Here is a 20,519-nt window from a genome sequence, read left to right on the forward strand (position 1 = left end):
TCTGAAATTTCCTCGGTACTTAGGCCCTCTCAGCCCCAGTGCTGCTGCTCTGTATTTTTACCTGTCTGATTTCCCATGATGGGTGAACAAGAAAAACAAACTTCCCGTACCTGGAGGCATTAAGTTACACAGGCTCATTATATCAGGCTCTTGTGAGTAGCTGCTCTTAACCTCCATCATTCTGGTCCATTTCCCGATAGATGAAAAGTATTTTCTGCAGCGGACTGATTTATTCAGTTGGCTGGCAGACTGCCTGCTGCAGAGTCAGCAGCAGCACTTGAAGTTAAAGACTCTGTAAGGAAAGAGAGTGACACATTGATTAGTGTGGACTTTGGGTTACAGCAATACAAATTATGTGCAGCTCTGGAAAGGTCCCTGCTTCCTCCTTTCCTCCTCTTCCATCCTTCTCTCTTCTCTCCTCTACAGGCAACTGTCTGCTGTCTTCTCTCACTGGACCTGCTAACCCAGTGGAGCTCCAGCCCCAGAGGCCCATGGCTGCTGTTTCTCTCCCCCAGTGAGAGGTGAGCCAAGCTGGCCTCCCCATCCCCAGACCTGGACCCAGACCCGGATCCAGAGCCCAAGCCCGAGCAGCGGCAGCACACCATTGAAGAGCAGTATGTGAGTGAGGGCGAATCCAGTCAGCTTGCCACGCACCTGGCGCCACCAGACCGCAGGGATGCCGAGACCATCACAGGTATGCATGCGTGTGTGGGTCAACTTTTTAGGAATTCCCATTAAAAAAAAAGCTTTGATTTCAGTTTGTATTGAAGGGCCTTTTAAATGAATCCCAAAATATGGTAGAAATTTGTTAACTGCATAAAAGGACTACATCTTCAACTGAACTCAAAACAAAAAAAATTAAAATGCAGCTCCACTGTTTGCAATATATTACTTAATTTCTAGCATTGGGTGCAAAATGCTTACGGTGTTGCAATTCATTCTGGCAGGTAGCATATACAGAACTTTCTTGGCTTGAATTTGGTAGAAATGTATTTTTTGTTATTTCTAATATACTGCTACAATCAATAGCATCATCCTTTGGAGCTGATTATCAAATTTTGGTAAATGGAAATGGCTTTAATATAGTACTACACTGGTTATTAAACATCAGTTTGTTACAGTTTGATATTGGGATCAGATTTCACACACAATTACTCAACCACTCAGAACCTACATGTGCAAAGACAATTTCATCAGAGATTGCCTGTGATTTATGTAGTTGAGTCACTGTTTTTATTGCCCTTCAAAAACACAACTGAGAATAAGCTGAAGCTGTGAGTATTAATGAAACATCAGGTTCCATGTTACTCAAACACACTGACAGCATCAGTTCCCTCCACACTAAGCCTGCTGTCTACCACCAGCATGGAGAAGAGTCACCTTCCTGTCCCTCTCTGTCCTCTTCAGATGTGTGCAACAGTACTGACCTGCCAGAGTTTGAGATCATCAGTCTTCTGGAGGAGCAGTTGCCAGTGTACCGGCTGCGGGCTGACACCGTCTACGGCTACGACCACGATGACTGGCTGCACACTCCCCTGGTCACACCGGACACCAGGCTTGACCTGACAACTGAGCAGATTGAGGAGACGCTCAAATACTTCTGTAAATCTGGCTAGTGCAGCGTTTACCACAATATTATCAAGAGTGCCAGTATGTGATTTCAGAAGTATGGGGTTGATCCACCTACATCTGACTCTTATTCTATTTAATGATTCAAATGGTTCTCAAAAAAAAAAAAAAAAAATAGAATTATCAATTGTAAGAACACCAAGGTTCCTCTCGCTTATCAACACCACATTTGTCTTTAAAGGCCCCATGTGAGTCGTACTAAAAAGTCAGAGCCTTGTGGAATATTCAGTCTGAAAGCCTGGAATGAACCATGCCGTAGTTTTCCTAATCCAACAGTGAAGTAGTAGTAATTCTGTTAATTGGCTCAGAATCATTGTTGTTCTGCTCTTGCTATATCACCACTCTGCTAATATACTGCCTCAGATGCCCTCTTCACAGACAGGGGGGCTTGGGGAGCAGCCCTGTCTGCTTGTATAAACAGCTGTGAGAGGCTGCATTAAATATTGATTCTTCCTGTCGATTTATTAGATACTTCTTGGAATGCTTTGATGGGCATTGTGTGGAAAACACAAAGTCCATTAACTCATTAACATAGGCTGTCTTTTAGTTTGTTTTATGTGCCTCATGCAGTGCGTGTCTGTCTGGTATAGATAAATACGAGTCAATACATTTTCCTAATGTATCAGTGGGTTCATTCTCTAGTCCAGTGAGATTCGACTATTATCTACAATCTGGTTTGTCCTGGGGTAGCACGGTGGCGCAGTGGTTAACGCTGTTGCCTCACAGCGAGAAGGTTCTGGGTTCATGACCTTTCTGTGTGGAGTTTGCATGTTTTCCCCGTGCTTGCATGGGTTTACTCTGGGTGCTCTGGCTTCCTCTTGCAGTCCAAAGACATGCAGCTTGGATTAATTGGTGTCTCTAAATTGCCTGTAGGTGTGTGTGGCTGTTTGTCTGCGTGTCAGCCCTGTGATAGACTGGCGTCCTGTCCAGTGTGTACCCTGCCTCTCGCCCAATGTCAGCTGGGATCGCGGCCCCGTTTGGGACTAAGCGGTATAGATAATGGATGGTTTGTCCTGTCACAGCTCTGACATTCCTGAGAGAGTATAGTCAGTAATGTAGCCTCCCTCCACAAGGTGGCGCCCAGCTGCTTATAGTCTGGGGATTACTGTATCTGTTTTCTCAAAGTGTAGCTCTAAGCTGCCAGTTTCTGATCTTGCTTCTTGTTCAGTGACTGCTCTGTCACATTAGGTAAGTTCTGATAGTTAAGGAGATTTTCTAGGAGTTTCTTATGAGTTAATTTATACTGTGATTATGCTGCCTGTGTGACTACAGTAAATTTCAAAGTTTTAATTAACTACTACATTGTTCTGCATTTCTTAGCATTTTGCATGTATCCTACGTTTCCTTTTCCTTGTTCATTTCTGTGATCATTGTGTTGTTCTTTAAGTAGACTTGGCAAATGAATCTTTTCATTCTTTGACAAGCAGAGTGGATGTTATAATTCAGTACTAAAAATGAGATGCTGATACTTTTCCTATTCATTTTTAAGTATGTAATAAATTACAAATATTCATGCTTCCATATAAAATGTATTTTTGTCAGCAAGTAAAGGAATAAATCATTTTATAGATTGAGCACTGTAGTGTATTGTGAGGACCAAGGAAGGAAGAAGTTGAATTTTTAGTTCCTAGTTTATTGTTTTTGTTACTGAGCCACAAAAATTATGCACAGCCTGGTGTGTGTGTGTGTGTCTTACTTCTGTTTGCAGCATGGTCAGTGGGTAATAATGACGGTTTCCGTATGCGCCAGGGGCTTGTTTGTGAATAACCATTGCCATGGCAACAGCTGCTGGAGGCAGATAGATGTTCAGCAGCCTTGCACAGAGCAGAGGGGAAAAGAGGAGTGTGGGGGAATGAAAGAAAAGTGAAAAGGAGAGAGGTTCTAGAAGAAGCCACCCTGCGGCCTGCCCTCTCTGACTGGCTCTGTCTTTCATCCTCACCTGTTCGCTCCTAGAACAACCTCTGCTTCTGTTTCACCTCAGCATCTGTTTCCACAACAGATGTGCACTCTTTAATCTGTCTGCCTCCTCTATACTTCTTTCAGTGGTGTCCATGTGGGCGGTGGGTAATTTAGGCTCTGGCCCTGTTATACTGTACAGCAGCTAAGCAGGAGGAGCAAGAGAGAGAGAGAAATAGAAAGTGAGTAGATCAGTGTTTGAATCAGTTGTTGCTTTTGCTTGTTGGTCACCGGGAAGCCCAGGGAGGAGATGAACAGCAAGAGCAGGACAGAAAGATTAGCAGTGGATGAAGGTAAACTGGATGAGTGGAACTGGAAAGAGGACAAGAAAGGTAAAGGTAAAGTCTTGTCTAGAGAACAGAAAAGAAATGTTTAACATGATTAAATGTGTGGACAGTTTGACTGTGGCATTCATTTCTTCCCAGCACTTTGTTTTGTAGTAGACTGAAGTTTAAGTTGACAGATGCAGCCACTTGAAATCCTGCTATTACACTGTTTTGATCACAAAGTGATATTTTCATTGTTGCAGGAGCTTGAAATCAGCCTTTCCAAACTGTTTTGTGTGTTTCCTAGTTGATGGTTTTACAATGGAGCGTGTCCCTCCCTTCATTCTCATTAAGAGGAATTTCATGAAACTTGCTGACTTTGAATTTGCTCTTTTGTGTCTTCTCAGCCCTTGAGCATACTTGCACATGCACACTTAATTGTTGTGCCTACAAGAGCCAGAGTGGATCTTAGTTTGAACACAGTTGCCTATCTTTATTTTCAAAAAGGGGAATTTAAAGGCTCTTTATGGAAATAACCTTTAAATTATACTAATTGGATAATGTATGTAGTAACTCTGTACTGCATGTTATTGATTAGAGCTCTGAAGTCAATAAGAGCTGTCACCCCAGGGCAACACAGTCAGCCGCTGTGCCATGGAAACAACCCTTTCTGCTTGCTCTCTCTCTCTCTGTTCTGTTCTTCCATAACATTATGTCAGTGGTGATGGAAGTTTTACATCCTAAACTTTGTGTTACATAATGTGGCTGTGTGTGCATGCTACTGTACATGTTCACATATCAGATATCACCAGGAGTGATGAGAATATGGGTCATTTGCACTAGATTCTGCAGGTGCTTGTTCACTGTTAATTTCCATGCGGCTGCTAATTTCTGCACTTGATATTTCCACAGTGCTATGTGCAGACAGAGTGGGCCAGATGACGAAGACCTACAATGACATCGATGCTGTCACACGTCTGTTGGAGGAGGTGACATGTCCTAGTTTTGTCTGTTCTATCAGTGTAATTCAAAGGTACACAAGGATAGATTCTAATCAGTCTACATCACAAAGTAATGTAACATAGAGGATGCTTCTCTACAGATTAACCCTTTTTGCTTTTTGCCAATATGCCAGTGGTATTTATAGTTGTAGAATGTTCACTGAAGAGAAGAGCTTAATAAACAGCAACACACACACACACACACACACACACAGCAGGGAGTGAATTCTTTCTAAATTTACCAGTGGCTGAACTTCCATCCCCCACAGGAACCACACACAAATAAATGTGCTTCACTCATGCTGTAATTTGGGATTTTTGGATATTGCATCTGTAACCTTCTGTTCTCTTCTGTTCTCTTCTATTCTCTTTTCTTCTCTTTGTGCTCCAACTAATAGAAAGAGCGAGATTTGGAGTTGGCCGCAAGAATTGGCCAGTCACTTCTTAAGAAGAACCAAACTCTGACTGAACAGAATGACTATCTGGAGATACAAGTGGGACAAATCGCAGAGGAGGTCTGCACACACACACACACACACACACACACACACATCTATTCAGATTAACCAGGCATTAGCTCATAAAATTGTTTGTTCTAATTATTTCAAAGTTATATTACAATTAGATTTTTAAAAAGTCCTGACTCAGGGTACACTAACTAGCTCTTGTATAGCTTTCAGCTGTAGCCCAGAGTCTTCTTTCATGGAGTTTTCTCAACAACATCGAAAATCTCAGCAATTGCATCTTTATGACAGTTGAAAAAACGCCACCTGCTCATGAAGACCATATGATATGGCTGAAAACATGCAGACGAAGTTAGTAAGCGGACCTTGAGCTATAGTAATGTCTTGTATTGTGCTTGACCCTGCTTTGCTTGAAGAGGTTACAATAGAATAATATATGACATTGGAGGTGTGTTTACAGCAGATTCACTCTCCATGCATACACGAACAGAGACATGTAAAAAGTAACCACTGTCTTCCAGGTGGCCCAGCTACACCATGAACTGAACCTGAAGGATGAGCTGCTGCAGTTTTACACTAATGCAGCCGAGGAGAGCGAGGATGAGTCCAGCAGCCCATCAGCGTCAGCATCCTCTCTTTGTTCTTCTACTACCACTCTTTCTATAACACTGATTAAAAGTTGATTTGATCATTTTGAATGATTTGGAGATGCAACTGTTAGATTATTGTAAATTAGCACAAGTAGGGGAGTGCAGATCTTCCAACTATGAGAGTGGAGGTTCATGCTTATTCATATGCTTCCAAAGGGGGAAGAAAAGCAAAGTGGAAGCAGCTTCAGGAGGCTTTGTGAGCAACACACTCCAGAGGAAGCTCAAAGAGCTGGAAGAAGAGAACCTGTCTCTCCGCTCAGAGGTATCCACACACAGTAACAGCAACACACACACGTGATGCATGAAACTGAATTAGCTGGGGACATGCTGTTTAATAATGATGTCTACATGCAGGCTAATCATCTAAAGTCAGAGACTGAAACATATGAAGAAAAAGAGCAGCAGCTTGTCAATGACTGTGTGAAGGAACTCAGTAAGTTTTAACATCATGTTTCCTGTCTTGTCTCCTTTTGTTGTGTTTCATGGTATACCTAAAACTTTGGACACATCTCTCCATCTTTCCTTTTCTCGGGCTGAATTAAATGTTTTCTTTCTGTCCGGTCAGGGTTGTCCAGTCTCCAGATCTCTACCATAGCGGAGGAACTGGCCCGTAAGACTGAGGATGCCTCCCGGCAGCAAGAGGAAATCACACACCTCCTCTCTCAGATAGTGGACTTGCAAAAGAAAGCAAAATCTGTGAGCACACATGTATACATACATGAACTCAGTTTAAATCAAAAGTGACTGTTATGCTCTGGTCATTTTGCTAATTTAAACCTCTGTGTGTCTCTCTAGTATGCGGTGGAGAATGAGGAGCTCTCTCAACACCTGATGGCAGCTAAAGATGCCCAAAGGCAGCTTACAGCAGAAGTAACACCCACAACACTGTCCTTTCTTGACCACACATTTCTAAGCTGTAACTGTATTTGTCTTAGTGTTGACTTTAATTGAAAAAGTTTAATATCTATTACACAACAGCTACAGGAGTTGGAGGAGAAGTACTCGGAGTGTATTGAGATGCTGCATGAGGCTCAGGAGGAGCTGAAGAACCTGAGGAACAGAAACTATCCTGCAGGAGCCCTTCGGCGCTACCATCCCCTGGGACTGTACCCAATGGTGAGGAGTTGTGTGTGTGTGGGTGCATGTAATTGATCACATTCTGTTGCTTCATGCATTTTTGTGTTGCAGGATTCTCTGGCTGCTGAGATTGAGGGAACCATGAGGAAGGAGTTGAGTCTGGACGATCCTGAGTGTGAGGAGCAGAAGTATGGCCTAAGCTGTTATTTTTACACTCAATCTATGACAGACTGTGCAAGTTAAAATCATCAACCAAAAATAATTTTACAAATTAGCCAAAATACACCTTAGTTACCTTCACTGGCCAAGAAGGAATGAAAAAATTGTCATATGTCCAATGAGGTAGGGTGGCTAGTTCAGATATGAAAAGGTGTCACTTAGCCAGATAATCTCTAGTTATTTGGCTCCGTTCATTGAGGTTTTGCTCCAGCTTTAAAGAAATTTGAGTTTTATTCTGCAATAATGACAAAGAAATAAAAGAAAAAGCCACCATAGATTTTTGTCCACTAACTGCTTACAGTGTAGGCTAATACGCTTTTGTCTCATTGTTTGCAGAGTCCATCATAAGCGTGTTTTTGAGACTGTTAAGAATGTCAACGAGACAGTCCGTCAGCGTTCACTGACTCCAACCAACGCCAGCATCCCGGGCTCCAACCAGTCTCTGTCTGCACGGACGTCACCCCAGTCCAGTGGCCTCTCCATTTCTCACTCCAGTGTGTATGGAGGTGACGTCAGCGGAGACAGCGCTGCCCTTGACAACCGAACACAGAGCATACTGATGGAGGCGGCATCCAATCAGGACAGGTGAGGAGTGGGCTAATGCAATAAACAAATCGGAGAGGAAGTTGAGAACAAGGGCACTTTTTATACAGCTGCGTGAAAAAATACAATAGTAGCCTGTACTGTTTGTGTGACATGTGCCTACACTGACCAAATTTCTTCAAGATGCATTAGTTTCTGTCTCCTCCCTGCCCTGGCAGCAGCACAGAGATTTGTGAGAAGAAGTCAAGCGGGGCTGAGGAGCTGCGTCTGGCCCTGCGCCGCCTGTCTCTGCGTCGACAGAACAACCTGAGCGAGAGGCGCTTCTTTGAAGAGGAGAGAGAGCGGAGACAGGGAGGACATGGTGGACTCCATTATGCGCTGGGTCAGGAGAGTGCGTTGACCCCTTCAGAAAGCATCATGTCACTTGGCAACCTCCACCTGTGGGCCTCACGAGGGCCGTATCTTCCCGACAAACTCCAAATTGTCAAACCGCTTGAAGGTGAGAGAAAAGGAGAGCGTGGTGCAAGGCAAGGCTTTAAGGAAGTGGGAAGGCAAAAGGCACAGAGGAGTTGAAACAAAGAAAGGGAGCAAGTGACACACTCTTGACTGGGAAAGGGAGAAAGCATGGAGTGGGCGAGGAAATCCAGAGCTGGGATAGAGAGGGAGAGAGGAAGGAGTTGGGCCAGAGACCGACCCGGGAGCAGAAGGGTGAAGGGAGCAAGACAGCGGAAAGACAGGCCTCTGTCACTCATGCTCTTCAACTCATTTTGGTCTGTGATGCACCATCACAAGTCAAGCAGCTTTGCATCTTCATACAGCTACACACTACAAAGACACACAGTCCAGAGGATGGCTGTAGAAGCACACACATTAATGGGGAATGAAAATTACAGTTACTGCTACTGTTTAGAGTAATGATCATCTACGTGTAATATGTATCTGGTAATAAAGTGAGCACACGGTTATCTGCACTGGGTGTCACAGCTGGTTATTTTGACAGCTGATGGAGAGCATGAGTTCACACTCAGAGAGGGTTGCAACTGATGTATTGTTCCTCTTGTGCTCCAGCATTGACTTAATGCTAAATCACATCACATTTAAGGTATTTAAGGTTGCTTTTGTTTGTCTGTGCTTCCCTCTGCTGGTGATAATCTATACTGTTTGAAAGCAACCTGACCATTGTTATCCTCCCTAACATCTCCATATGTGGAAATTCTGCTGCTGCTTTTGTTTGCATGCATTTGTTTATTAGTAGTTTGAGCTTCTCATTTCTTCTTATTCTTTCTTTATTTACTATTATATATTATTTGTGTGATGTCCTCTGTTTTTTGTGACTTCTCACTGCTTGCTATCTCTGTTTCAAATTCATGTGGCTGACTATTAAAGACCATTTCGCATTCTAACCACTCATTTCATTTCATTATTTTATATAATTTTCATCTTATTCTTCTGCTCTAAACCAACTTTTAGTCTTGGCTTGTCATCCTGATCACTGAGGCTTATTCCATAATATTTCCCTCAACTTGTTTTTGCATGGATATGTTTATCAGTCAGATGCTAGAAGTAGTTATTAGCATTAAATGCACCTGTCATGCAATGGTTTGTCACATAATCTGAAATCTTGTTTTAGTTCATATTAATTACTATATACTTTATTATAGTAGAACAGCTATCACTCTGTTCCTACACCAATATCGCAAAATCAGTTATTTCCTATTTGTTATAGTTCATAAATAACATTTTCTACCTATTAACATGGACCTATTAAGCCTTTTAACTGAAATAACAGGACTCTACCAACTGTTACTCATCTATGATAATAAGTCTTTTCAGGGGCTTTATAAGTCTGGTGAGGATGGGAGAACCAGTTACAGATAAAGTAAATAAAGAACTAGCTATTCCCTCAAGTGATTAAAGATACCAGTAGTAGTCAAGTACAGTGCATATTTATGAATTTGTCTCCATCAGGCTCTGCCACCCTGCACCACTGGCAGCAGTTAGCCCAGCCTCACCTCGGCGTGATTCTAGATGCTAGGCCAGGAGTCGTGCCAAAAGGCTACAGACCCCTGGAACTGGAGCTGGAGCAGGTGTGTGAAATTTCTATGTCCATATCTACATTAAATGGTCATGCTCTATGTTTAGCATATGTTGAACATATTCACACATTAAAATCTGTCTGACAAATCCTATTTTTCCTTTAAATGTTTTGCTATTTCTAATGTTCATTATTTCAGTGGGAAAAGACAGTTATGAATATGTCTGTGCAAATTCTCAGTCATCCAGGTCATAGTATGCTGATGTTGAAGAAATCATCTGGACATAGTTTTAAGTGCTATCTAATTCACACCAGGGCAATAGGCGTCGTTCCACATGTGAGGTTTCAAAGACAGGTAATAACACACCGATATCAGACTAACGACGTAATTGTTATAAGGACATTATTGGCCACCAAAGGACTGGAACCGCAACAAGTCAGTCGTTAGGGACATTGTTGGCCATCAAAGGACTGAAACACCCCCCAGGAAGATAAATACCTCCTGCTCACCACAAGTCGGACAGAATTGATGAAGCCTCTTGGATGAACGATGATCAACTTTCTAGTCATTTCCTCTGACCTTCGGCCATATGTTTTGGACACTCGGGTGAAGAGAGGGGCTGAGCTGTCAACTGATCATCACCTGATAGTGGGTTGGATTTGATGGTGGGGGGCACTCCCACCATTGCCGGCCCAAGCATATAGTGAGGGTCTGTTTGGAATGTCTGGCGAAGGCCTCGGTCAGAGAGGTCTTCAACTCCCACCTCTGACAGAGCTTCAAACAGGTGCTGAGGGAGACTGGGGACATTGAGTCCAAATGGACTATGTTCCACACCTCCGTTGTCAGGGCGGCTGCTGGGAGCTGTGGCCATAAGGTCTCCGGTGCCTGTCGCGGTGGCAAGCCCCAAACACGGTCGTGGACACTGCAAGTAAGGGATGCTGTCAAGCTGAAGAAGGAGCTCTATTGGGCCTGGTTGGCTCAAGGGACTCTTGAAGCAGTTTGCAGGTACCAACAGGCCAAGCAGGATGCAGCTCTGGCAGTCACCATGGTTGTCTAGATATAGTCGGGTTCACTTCCACTCACAGCTGGCTCAGACTTGGGAGGAGTTCGGTGAGGCCATGGAGGAAGACTTTCGGTTGGCTTCAGAGAGATTCTGGAGAACTGTCCGGCGGCTCAGGAGGGGGAAGCGGTGTTCTGCCAACACTGTTTACAGTGGAAGTGGTGTGTTGCTGACCTCAACTAAGGATGTCATCGGCCGGTGGGGTTCTGGATTCATTCTTCTTGACAAAGGGTGGACTTTCCATTATTCTGGCATTGCTCAGAGTGAGAGGCGACGGGCTGGTGTGGGCTTGCTTATAGCCCCCCAGCTCAGTCGTCAGGTGTTGGAGTCCACCCTGGTGGATGAGGGGGTCATTTTTCTGCGCCTTCGGGTCGGCAGGTGTTGGAGTACACCCCGGTGTATGAGAGGGTCATTTCCCTGTGCCTTTGGGTCGGGGAACGGTCTCTCAGTGTCGTTTGTGCTTACACACCTAATGGCAGTGTAAATTGCATGGAGTTCGGGGACAGTGCCACTGGACTGGCAGACCAGGGTGGTGGTCCCCCTTATTAAGAAGGGTGACTGGAGAGTGTGTTCCAACTATAGGGGGATCACGCTTCTTAGCCTCTCTGGGAAAGTCCATGCCAGGGTACTGGAGAGGAGAATCCGGCCGATAGTCGAACCTCGGATTCAGGAGTAACAGTGCGGTTTTCGCCCTGTGGAACACTGATTGTTGCTCCTCCATGTAGAGGTGGCTCAGACACCTGCTTAGGATGCCCCCTGAATGCCTCCTGGGGGGCGGATTCTGGCCATGTCCCTCCAGGAGAAGGCTTCAGGGTAGACCCAGGACACATTGGAGAGACTATGTCTCCCGGCTGGCCAGGGAACACCTTGGGGTTCCTCCTGAGGAGCTAGAGGAGGTGTGTGGGGAGAGGGAAGTCTGGGAGGCTCTGCTTGGACTACTGCCCTCATGACCCAGTCTCGGATAAAGCAGACGAAGATGGATGGATGGATGGATGACTAACAGAAACCTTGTGTGTTTACATGCTTGATTTGACTTATTAATTGCAAAGTAATCCTTACCTTGTTCCTAATAACAGTTAATATAACTTCCTTACTAGTACACTTACACATGCATGCATGTATAGTGGTCTCTATTTTCTCTGTGTCACACTGGGGTGTCTTCAGGTATATCCATGGGGCAGCTTTGAGGAGGATGACCCAGGCGAGCAGTACTTCCAGAATCTGCCCAACTCCTCTACCTCTGCGTCCCCAGCTGTGACCTCCACCTCCAGCACCGGTGACACCAACCTCAGGCTGCCACCACCTAGCCTTGCTCCACCTTCTCCACCATCTCCATCCCCATCGCCACATCTCAGCAACACTGATGCCCTGGGTGAGGACATTCAGTACACTGATAAATACTGTATATACTGTATGTAAACATTTACATTGTTGAACCTGACTGCAACACCTGCAGTGGATCATGTGCTTGGATTGACCACATTGTTGAACCTGACTGCAGTGGATCATGTGCTTGGATTGACTGATTGTCTGTGTGACTTGCAGCTACATACTTCCCAGGTAAATGCATGGCTCACACCAGCTCTACCTACACCTTCACAACCTGTCGGATCCTTCATCCCACTGATGAGCAGACACGTGTCACGCCAAGGTACAGTGAGCCACATGCTGCTTGGAAATTTAAGACTCAAGTAAATGTTTTGTGGCCCCTTCCCTTGAGCTTCTTTTTGATTTCCCAGAATTCATTTGTAATCAACTGTCGCAAGTTTTGCTTTTCTGCTAAATACAGTCATATTCACACATATGTCCTAATAAAAAGTGTGTTTTAACAGTCATGTGTTTGCCTTCAAGGATGCACATTTTCTTGCTCTTGGTGAAAAGGCAACAAAAATTGCACTTTTTTACATTTCATGTTAACACTAAAAGTTAACATAGACATAAATATAGTTAAAATATATAATGTAGCTTAATGTGATAATGTTTAGATCTCCTACAGTGTGTTAACTCTGCTTTCAATGTCCATTTGACTAACTCCCACAGGACAAACAAGATTCTAAAAGCAGTCGTTGAGGTGGTATCATTGTCTTGGCAACATTATTCAGTCAGCTGTCTGCTAGACAGTGGGAAGGTGCTAAATAATACATGGACAGTAGGTGCTTATGGGCTGAAGAAGCAACATCACCTGTGCACAACAAATGAAAATTCTGTGTTATTGCGATGAGATCACAAAAGTATTGTGTGTTGTTGAAATCAGCAAGAAGCATTGTTTTTTCAGGGTTTCTAATTGTTTTCTTTTGTTGTCACTCCTTCCAGTCTAAATCCATTCCCAGCATCGTCCTCCTGTGTGATGACCAGTCTGTTGGGTACTCCTGCTGTGACACCCTGCACGCCACGCAGGCTCAGTCTCAGGCCCTCTGAGTCCTCAACTAACCTCAGGCAAGGCTCCAGATAAACCAGAAAAGTACTGTACTTCATTTTCAGTTATCTAAAAATATGTTTTCTTCTTGCTACTGTTGGAAACAGTTTTGTTCTCTTTGTTAAAGAATAAGCAGATTGTTTCTTACAGAAATTACAAGAGCAATCCAGTGTCATGAATTAATGTCTTACTTTTCTCAGAGCAGACATTTAAGTTAACTTGATTCTGTTAGAGTGTCATTCCCAAAATGAGTAGCAACATGTCTGTGTAGATTCTCAGTCATCCAGGTCATAGTAAGCTGGAAAAAAAACTTAGAAAAAGTCAACTGGACTAGATTTCTAGGTCGAAGGCGATTCACCTCTCATCCAAGAAGCTTCATCAGTTCTGACTGACTGGTGTTGAGCTGGAGATATTTATCCCCCTCGGTGGTGTTTCAGTCCTTTGAAGGCCAACAATGTCTATTGCCTATTGTCCTGGTGTGCATGTTTGGGCAGAGATCTCAAAACAGAGTTGTAGATGGATGACAAGTTGTGTCTTAGTTCACCACCCCTATTTAGTGAGGGGTGTTCTATTTTTACAAAAATAGCTTCCTTAACTCCTCTCTCAAACCAGCGATGTTCTCTGGAGAGGATCTGGACTTCACTGTCCTCAAAAGAATGTCCTTTGTCCTTCAGGTGGAGGTGGACTGCTGACTCTGGTCCATTGGAGTTGGCCCTCCTGTGTTGGGTCATGCGTTTGTGAAGCAGCTGCTTACTTTCACCAATGTACAAGTCGTTACCCTCCTGACTACACTTAATTGCATAGCCAACATCACTCTGTTTATGTCTGGGTGTTTTGTCCTTTGGGTGGACCAGTCTCTTGATTCTTTTAGTTAACCTGTTTCAGATTCTATGGTTTAAACACTGCAAAAGAAACAAGATTGTGCAACTACTATCAACTTTTTGACTCATGACTTTTTTTCCATGAAGTCTATCTTGAGGGGTTACAGGCCAGCATAACTTTTATGTCTCACATCTCTGCAGAGATGCAACACGCACCACCAGCACCTCCCTGGGGTTAGTACGCCTTCTCCAGGAGAGAGGAATATCAGCAGCAGTATATCACCAGAGTCAGAGCCTGGAGCACAGTCAGGGCAGTGGAGAAGTCCTATTCAGCACCTCCATCACCCCTAACCGAGTGTCCAACCCTGAATCTCTGCGTCCCTCTACCCCTCCGAACTCGCCCACTGGAAAGGGAGTCTCTGCTGTGCCAAACTCTGCAAACTTTGACTTTAAGAGCCCCTCATACGACAACTTCTTAGCCTCCAAACCGGCCCGTTCTATTTTGAAGGAGGTGACGGGGGGGATGAGAGGCAGGCAGAGAGGGAGGGACTGCGAAAGCCAAACAGACGTTAGCGTAACCGTCCACAACCTCAACCTGCTGGACAAGGTGAAGCGGCTAGGTGTGGCTGGAGCTCCGGGGGGCAGAGCAATCAGCCCTGGCCCCATGCTGGGTCCTCTGGGTGGCCTGCGCAGATCTGGCTCCCCTTTTGGGCCCGATGGAATAAGGAGGAATCGCAGTTATCCAGCTGTGGTTGGGGCAAGCATGGCCATGAAAGCTCCAGGACCCAAGCAATAGCCTGGACTGCTGCAATTAGGATGTCCAAGTAGGAGGCAGGTAGGGCTGAGGTCTGGCTGTTGAGCAGTCACCTAAAGCCCAGACACTGACTGACACTATTCATAGTGTATGGCAGCAACATGGCACAGCTGATCAGTTTCTAATCACTACTTTGGTTCCATACTGAACTTAATAGTGCTTTTAGGTGGCAAATCATGCTTGATGTAAAGGCAAAATAACTTTGAGGAACTGTTCACCCATAATGCAAAAAACATATTTTAGATTTAGTTTTATGTGCCTACATTTTATGATATCTCTGAGATATCTCACTGTTTTCTACAGCACTTCAGTGCAGTCAGGGTGAATAGGATTGTACAAAATACTGAATTACATTTACTGTTGGATAATTCTCAGACACTGAGAACAGTTCTCATTCTTTGGCTTTGTCCAAACTTCACACCAACACCTCTAACACCTTGTATCTTGTTTAATCCATACACTAAAAAGAAATGCAGGCAGTTACATGGTGTAGGTACAGTACATGTATTTCTTGATGAGCAACAGTTTTTCTTCCAGGGAGTCAATAAGGATTTTTCCACCAAGGGAGTTTTACAAGCTGTAACCTGGAGCTTCCCATACTCGTAATTAGGTGGAACTTGAAAGGCTGATCTGGTCTGTTCCGCTTTGCTTTTCCATTGCATTTTTCCCTGTAAGACTCACTGTTTACATGAGGGTAGGGCTGAGCTCCTCATACACATAGCTGAGCAAAGGAACTTAATTTAGTACTACCTCCTAAGGGGTGCCAAAATTTAGTTCCTGGAACTCATCTCCAAAGTGTGCAAAGGACAGTGGAAACAAAAGAGGAACCCGGGGCAAGGGGTACAAGTTACATTATGGGTCAGTAGGTTCCTATAATGGAAATGGCCTAACTGTGTAGAGCAGTTGTTCACCCAGTAATGGTCACAGCAACTCCCTATGAAGCCACAAACTTGTAATTTTTACTGTACATTTCTGTGTGTATGGGCTAAGCACATTATAAACAACATGTTAGTGAGCTTTAGAGATGGTGTTTGATCTTGGGAGAGAACCGGGCTAGTTCTTTTCCCCTGCTTCCAGTCTTCATGCTGGAGGCTAACTGCCTCCTGATTCTAGCTCTAAACTAATTGCACAGACAATCCTCTCAATTGACTCTTAAAATATTTCCAAAAATGTAAAACCACTATTTATATAGTCTTAATAAAAAACTGTCATGTTGGTACTGCTTTTGGAAAGATATACTGCAGATGGGTGACAAATGAACGGTAAAAGCAACATCAGCTTTCTCAGTGAGTTGCTGGGCCATTATATGCCACCAGAACAGCATCAGTGCACCTCAGCATTGATTCTACAAATCCCTGGACTGTACTGGAGGGATGAACACCATGTATCCAACAACAGATATTCCCTGGTTTAGTGTTTTGATGATGGTAATGGAGATGTTGTCTAACACATTGGTCCAAAACCTCCCATAGGTGTTCAACTGGATTGAGATCTGGTGACTGTGACGGTCACAGCATATGATTCACACCATTTTCATACTCATCAAACCACTCAGTGACCTTTAATTTGTCACCTGTCTGTTGCTATTGATCTTTTTCCAAATAGAAATTAGAAATGCTTTGAGCTCCACTAATATTTCCACAAAGATATCATAAACTCTAGGCACATTACAGCAGTTTTATGTAATTTCATTGTATATAACTGGGTGAACTGACCTGTTAAAGTACATCTGAGATATTTATCTGGTAAACACTCAGAAACTTTGCAGTTAAAGCTGCAAATATCTCCCACTTGTATTCACTTGCATCCCTGCTTTGGAGACTGACTCTGCTGGTTAGATGTAGTACTCCCACTCTTTCATTTTTTGAAACACATTCACATCATCCCACACACATCCAGACATACACAGGTGCACTCTGCTAAATCTGCCATGGCACTAGCTGGCTAATTGTAGTCACTGTAGCATTAAACCATAAAACTCTTCAGTATTACTGGAATAAGATCCACATCTAAAAGATTTATACTAGATAAATAAAAAACCTTTCCTCATTAGGTGTGAGTCTTTCTACAAATCAATGAATAGATCTTATGTCAGTATTAAACATACTTTTGTTTAATTTCCTAACTGGCCATTTGACAGGGAACCTGCTGATACTTCTAGTGAACTGGACAGATCAATAAGCTGAAGCCAAGAGGACAGAAATAAGGGAACTGTTTGTGGTTTTGGTGGTGAATTGAAGCAAGATTGTGCCTCGATAATCTGTTTTTATGGTTTCATGTAATTCATGTAAGGGTGTGAAGTAGCTGTCACAGCCCTAGTTACACTTATTTTATTTTTTTTTAAAGTTGGCACACACTGTACTGTATATATTGTTCACTGTCACTGAAATGTCAGTAATGACACCCTTGTGTAGTGCATAACCAAGAACCACACATCACTGTAAGTACTGGGGTGCGCACGTAATTGGGGGTGGGGGTTTATAAATAAAAAGTTGTCAAACAAAAAATGTAATCCTCTACACTATGTGTTTTCACCTGTACTGTACATGAAATTGTGAATAATTCAAAACTGGGCAAAAATCCTAAAAACATGAAATTATTATTTCCTCTCCTCCAGCAGATGGTGCTCACAAATAACTTGGCACAGCAAATAGTCAGTATTGCATCTATCTGTCTGTCCACTTTGGCAGAGTCATAATCTATTACCCATTCACCATCTGTGTCACTTGTACTATGTAGAATATGATGAGGGCTGCTATTAAACCTCTATTAGCCACAGGATGAATGAGAGATGAGCAATAACCTAAAAAATGCCACTCTGGGAACCAGGGAGTCTAATTTCAAAGAAATGAGATCTAACTCTGTTTCATATGTCACTGACATCTTTTATGTTGGATATTTGTCCTCTTAGAATAACTTTTTGATAACTATTTATTGCAAGATCAACTCAAACACCCCCTGATCTGACATAGGAAAACACCCTCACACTTGTGAGCACAGAAATGACACAGTGTGCTGGTGATGCACTCCCACCATCATCAATACTACCCATAATATCCCAATGATATTTAATAGTGTTATATAAATATGTTACTTAAAAGCTGAATTTTTTAAGAGTTTTGTTCATACAAGACATTGTGGTCCCTACTCACTTTGTTGCTCCCCTAATTTTCCTGACACCATCATGAGATTTAGTTGTGGTTTAGAGTGAAATGTCTTCTAAGTAAATTATTTGAAATTTATTTATAAACTTACAAATTTATGTTGGATGAATGCTGAGCTTGAAAATTCATTCCTTGATCTAGACTGTGTAAAATCATGGTTGAACTAAATAAAACCAAGAATATCACACTTGATTTTAAGATGGTGTCCTTTTGTCTGGGCTCTTTAGGGCACTATTCACTCAGTGGTGTTCAAAAACAGAGACATCATTTTACTCTATATGAAAGAATCGCCTTGTTTCTGGCCATTATCAGCTGACGAAGATTAGCGTCATATAGCCACCTCATGTGCTGCCTGCACTCCATCTGAACTAGGGATGGGCTAATCGATACTCTGGTATTGATACTTCGATACACACATGTCAGAGTCGAAGGCTTACTGCTCAGCCTCAGTCAGTCACTGCCTCAATCTGCTGCTCAGAGCACGGATGGCCGAGAGAGAAACGGAGGCGTAGTGTGGTGTTATTTTTCACCCACGACAAAAGGTAATACCATGTGCTTCATTTGCAGTAAAGTGGTGCCACATAGCAGCAACACTAGCGACCTTTTTAAGTATTTAAAGACAATGCACCCTGACACTTTTAAGAGGCTGAACTTCACCATGAAGACAACCAACAAGCCTCAAAGTCCCCCGCACCACCTGCTGTCCATCAGAAGACATTGCAGGATAGTTTCATGAAAGGCAAAGAGTATCCAGGTACAGGTGACAGTTGATGTGTTGTAAGTGATTTAAAAATTGAACAAGCCATTATTTTATTAAACTACGCCAAATATGAAAGTGAGCTACGCGAATCATGGATGAAGCCATGTTCACCACTCTTTCATTTAGTTGACAAACGTAAAGGTTCATATGCTTGTACTGTATGTATCAGAAAATACTGACAAACAGTTTTGTTTGTAGAATGTTATTAATAGAAGTAATTTTCTTTAAAGGGGCAAAAAGTATTGGTATCGGTATTGGTATTGATGGCAAAAGTATCTATCTGAAAGTTCAACAAGTCGACGGGTCAGAGGAACACACAACTCTTGTTAGTTATTAGACCTACACTTCAAAAGTGTTAAAGCACCATCTTTTAAAGGGTTTAATAGGGAGTTAAGTATTTAATGTGAGGGAAATAGGAGCATGGTCACTGATTATGATTGAATCAATTGTGGTATCTGTTATTTTTGGTTAGTGAATTACTTATGAGAAAGGTTGATTCACGATAAAAACTGGGAGGGAGGACAAATATGTATATTCGCTAGATGAAGGATTTTTCATTCTCCGACTGTAATAATTCATGTAGTGTTCTATAACTTCTGTAGAATGCCAGTTTCTTGTATTGCTGGAGGAGATTGAGCGACCATTTTTTGGGTTTTTATCAGTATTGTAAGTCTCCAGCAATAATAATGTTTATAAAGTCATGCAGCAAAGAGAAAAAGTTATGGAAAAAAGATGGGTCATCATTATCAGGGCCGTAGATGTTGGCAAGTGTATATGCCGTCTGGTTAACCAAAACATTAACAATGATAAATCTACCTTCTGGGTCAGTGATGGATGGGTTATGGACCAATGAAATGTTTTTATTAATTAGAACTGAAACACCTTGCTGCCTGCTATTGTATGGTAATGAGAATATTTTATAAAATTGTTTAAATGTGAGGTTTTGTAATTCAGGATTTGTTAACTGAGCTTCTTGTAAGAAGTATATACAGTAGCTGTCTATAATTTTGTCACATGGTTATTGATTTTAATCCTCTTAGCCTGGGTCTGGAAGCGTCGCACATTCCATGACACTAATTTAAGTTACTGTTTGTTAAATATGTCTGATTTGGTGAGGTAAAGAAATGTCTTTTTGAATATGAAATTAACATACAGTATATTATTAAGAGGGAGATAAAGAAGGGAGGAGGGGACAAAAAAGAATAAATGATAATGTAGAGTTGTTGTGTGTCTGAATGTATGTGTGTAAATGTGGCTATGTTAGTTAGTTAGTTCTGACTGAAAATAAAACATGGTGTCAAATGAAAAACATGAAGCAAGGTTGAAGACAAAAAAAGACAAATACACATGGTAAAACAGAAAAGATAATAAGGGAGTGTCCAGGCCAGGAATGTTTGTAGGAGACTGTGTAAGGTATTTGTATGTGTGTGCATTTAAATGGTGAGAATGATGGTTGGGTATCATTTAATATATGATGCAACAGTCACTGTTTATTACATGTAATATGGGAGATCAGAAGAGCCATGGAGTTACATTAGAGTCTTGGTACAGCTATCCTTCAATGTATAATTTGTCCATAATGATGGTTACTCATCTATTGTTCTGTGTTGTTTCATAATGGGCTAGAGAATTTTGTACCGTTT

At 42.6% G+C, this 20,519-nt stretch overlaps 1 protein-coding gene across 3 annotated transcripts; it reads left to right on the top strand.

Moving 5' to 3' along the window:
• Positions 1-533: 533 nt before the first annotated feature.
• On the top strand, positions 534-17,411 carry trak1b (trafficking protein, kinesin binding 1b). 3 transcript variants are annotated; one of them, XM_020586319.1, is made up of 18 exons: positions 534-694; positions 1,408-1,602; positions 4,764-4,840; positions 5,251-5,367; positions 5,838-5,938; positions 6,123-6,228; positions 6,321-6,399; positions 6,532-6,662; positions 6,762-6,836; positions 6,945-7,082; positions 7,155-7,231; positions 7,599-7,847; positions 8,024-8,304; positions 9,774-9,892; positions 12,066-12,273; positions 12,447-12,552; positions 13,215-13,337; positions 14,340-17,411. In XM_020586319.1, the coding sequence occupies exons 3-18, from the start codon at positions 4,790-4,792 to the stop codon at positions 14,932-14,934; spliced, it is 2,556 nt and encodes an 851-aa protein (XP_020441975.1). In that variant the 5' UTR covers positions 534-694; positions 1,408-1,602; positions 4,764-4,789; the 3' UTR covers positions 14,935-17,411. The 3 variants fall into 3 exon arrangements, with proteins under 3 accessions (XP_020441975.1, XP_020441973.1, XP_020441974.1); XM_020586317.1 differs by lacking the exons at positions 534-694; positions 1,408-1,602 and adding an exon at positions 2,572-3,917; XM_020586318.1 differs by lacking the exons at positions 534-694; positions 1,408-1,602 and adding an exon at positions 2,572-3,917 and having other exon boundaries at positions 8,027-8,304.
• The last annotated feature ends 3,108 nt before the right edge of the window (positions 17,412-20,519 follow it).

Source organism: Monopterus albus, unplaced genomic scaffold (assembly GCF_001952655.1).
Source record: "Monopterus albus unplaced genomic scaffold, M_albus_1.0 scaffold402.1, whole genome shotgun sequence".
Lineage (NCBI taxonomy): Eukaryota > Metazoa > Chordata > Actinopteri > Synbranchiformes > Synbranchidae > Monopterus > Monopterus albus.

Bases quoted from the DNA above. Each gene is read 5' to 3' on its own strand.
- trak1b (XM_020586317.1), top strand. From the start codon at position 3,836: ATGAACAGCAAGAGCAGGACAGAAAGATTAGCAGTGGATGAAGGTAAA. The intron at 12,274-12,446 runs GTGAGGACATTC...TGTGACTTGCAG, and splicing joins CAGCAACACTGATGCCCTGG to CTACATACTTCCCAGGTAAA. The intron at 12,553-13,214 runs GTACAGTGAGCC...CACTCCTTCCAG, and splicing joins CAGACACGTGTCACGCCAAG to TCTAAATCCATTCCCAGCAT.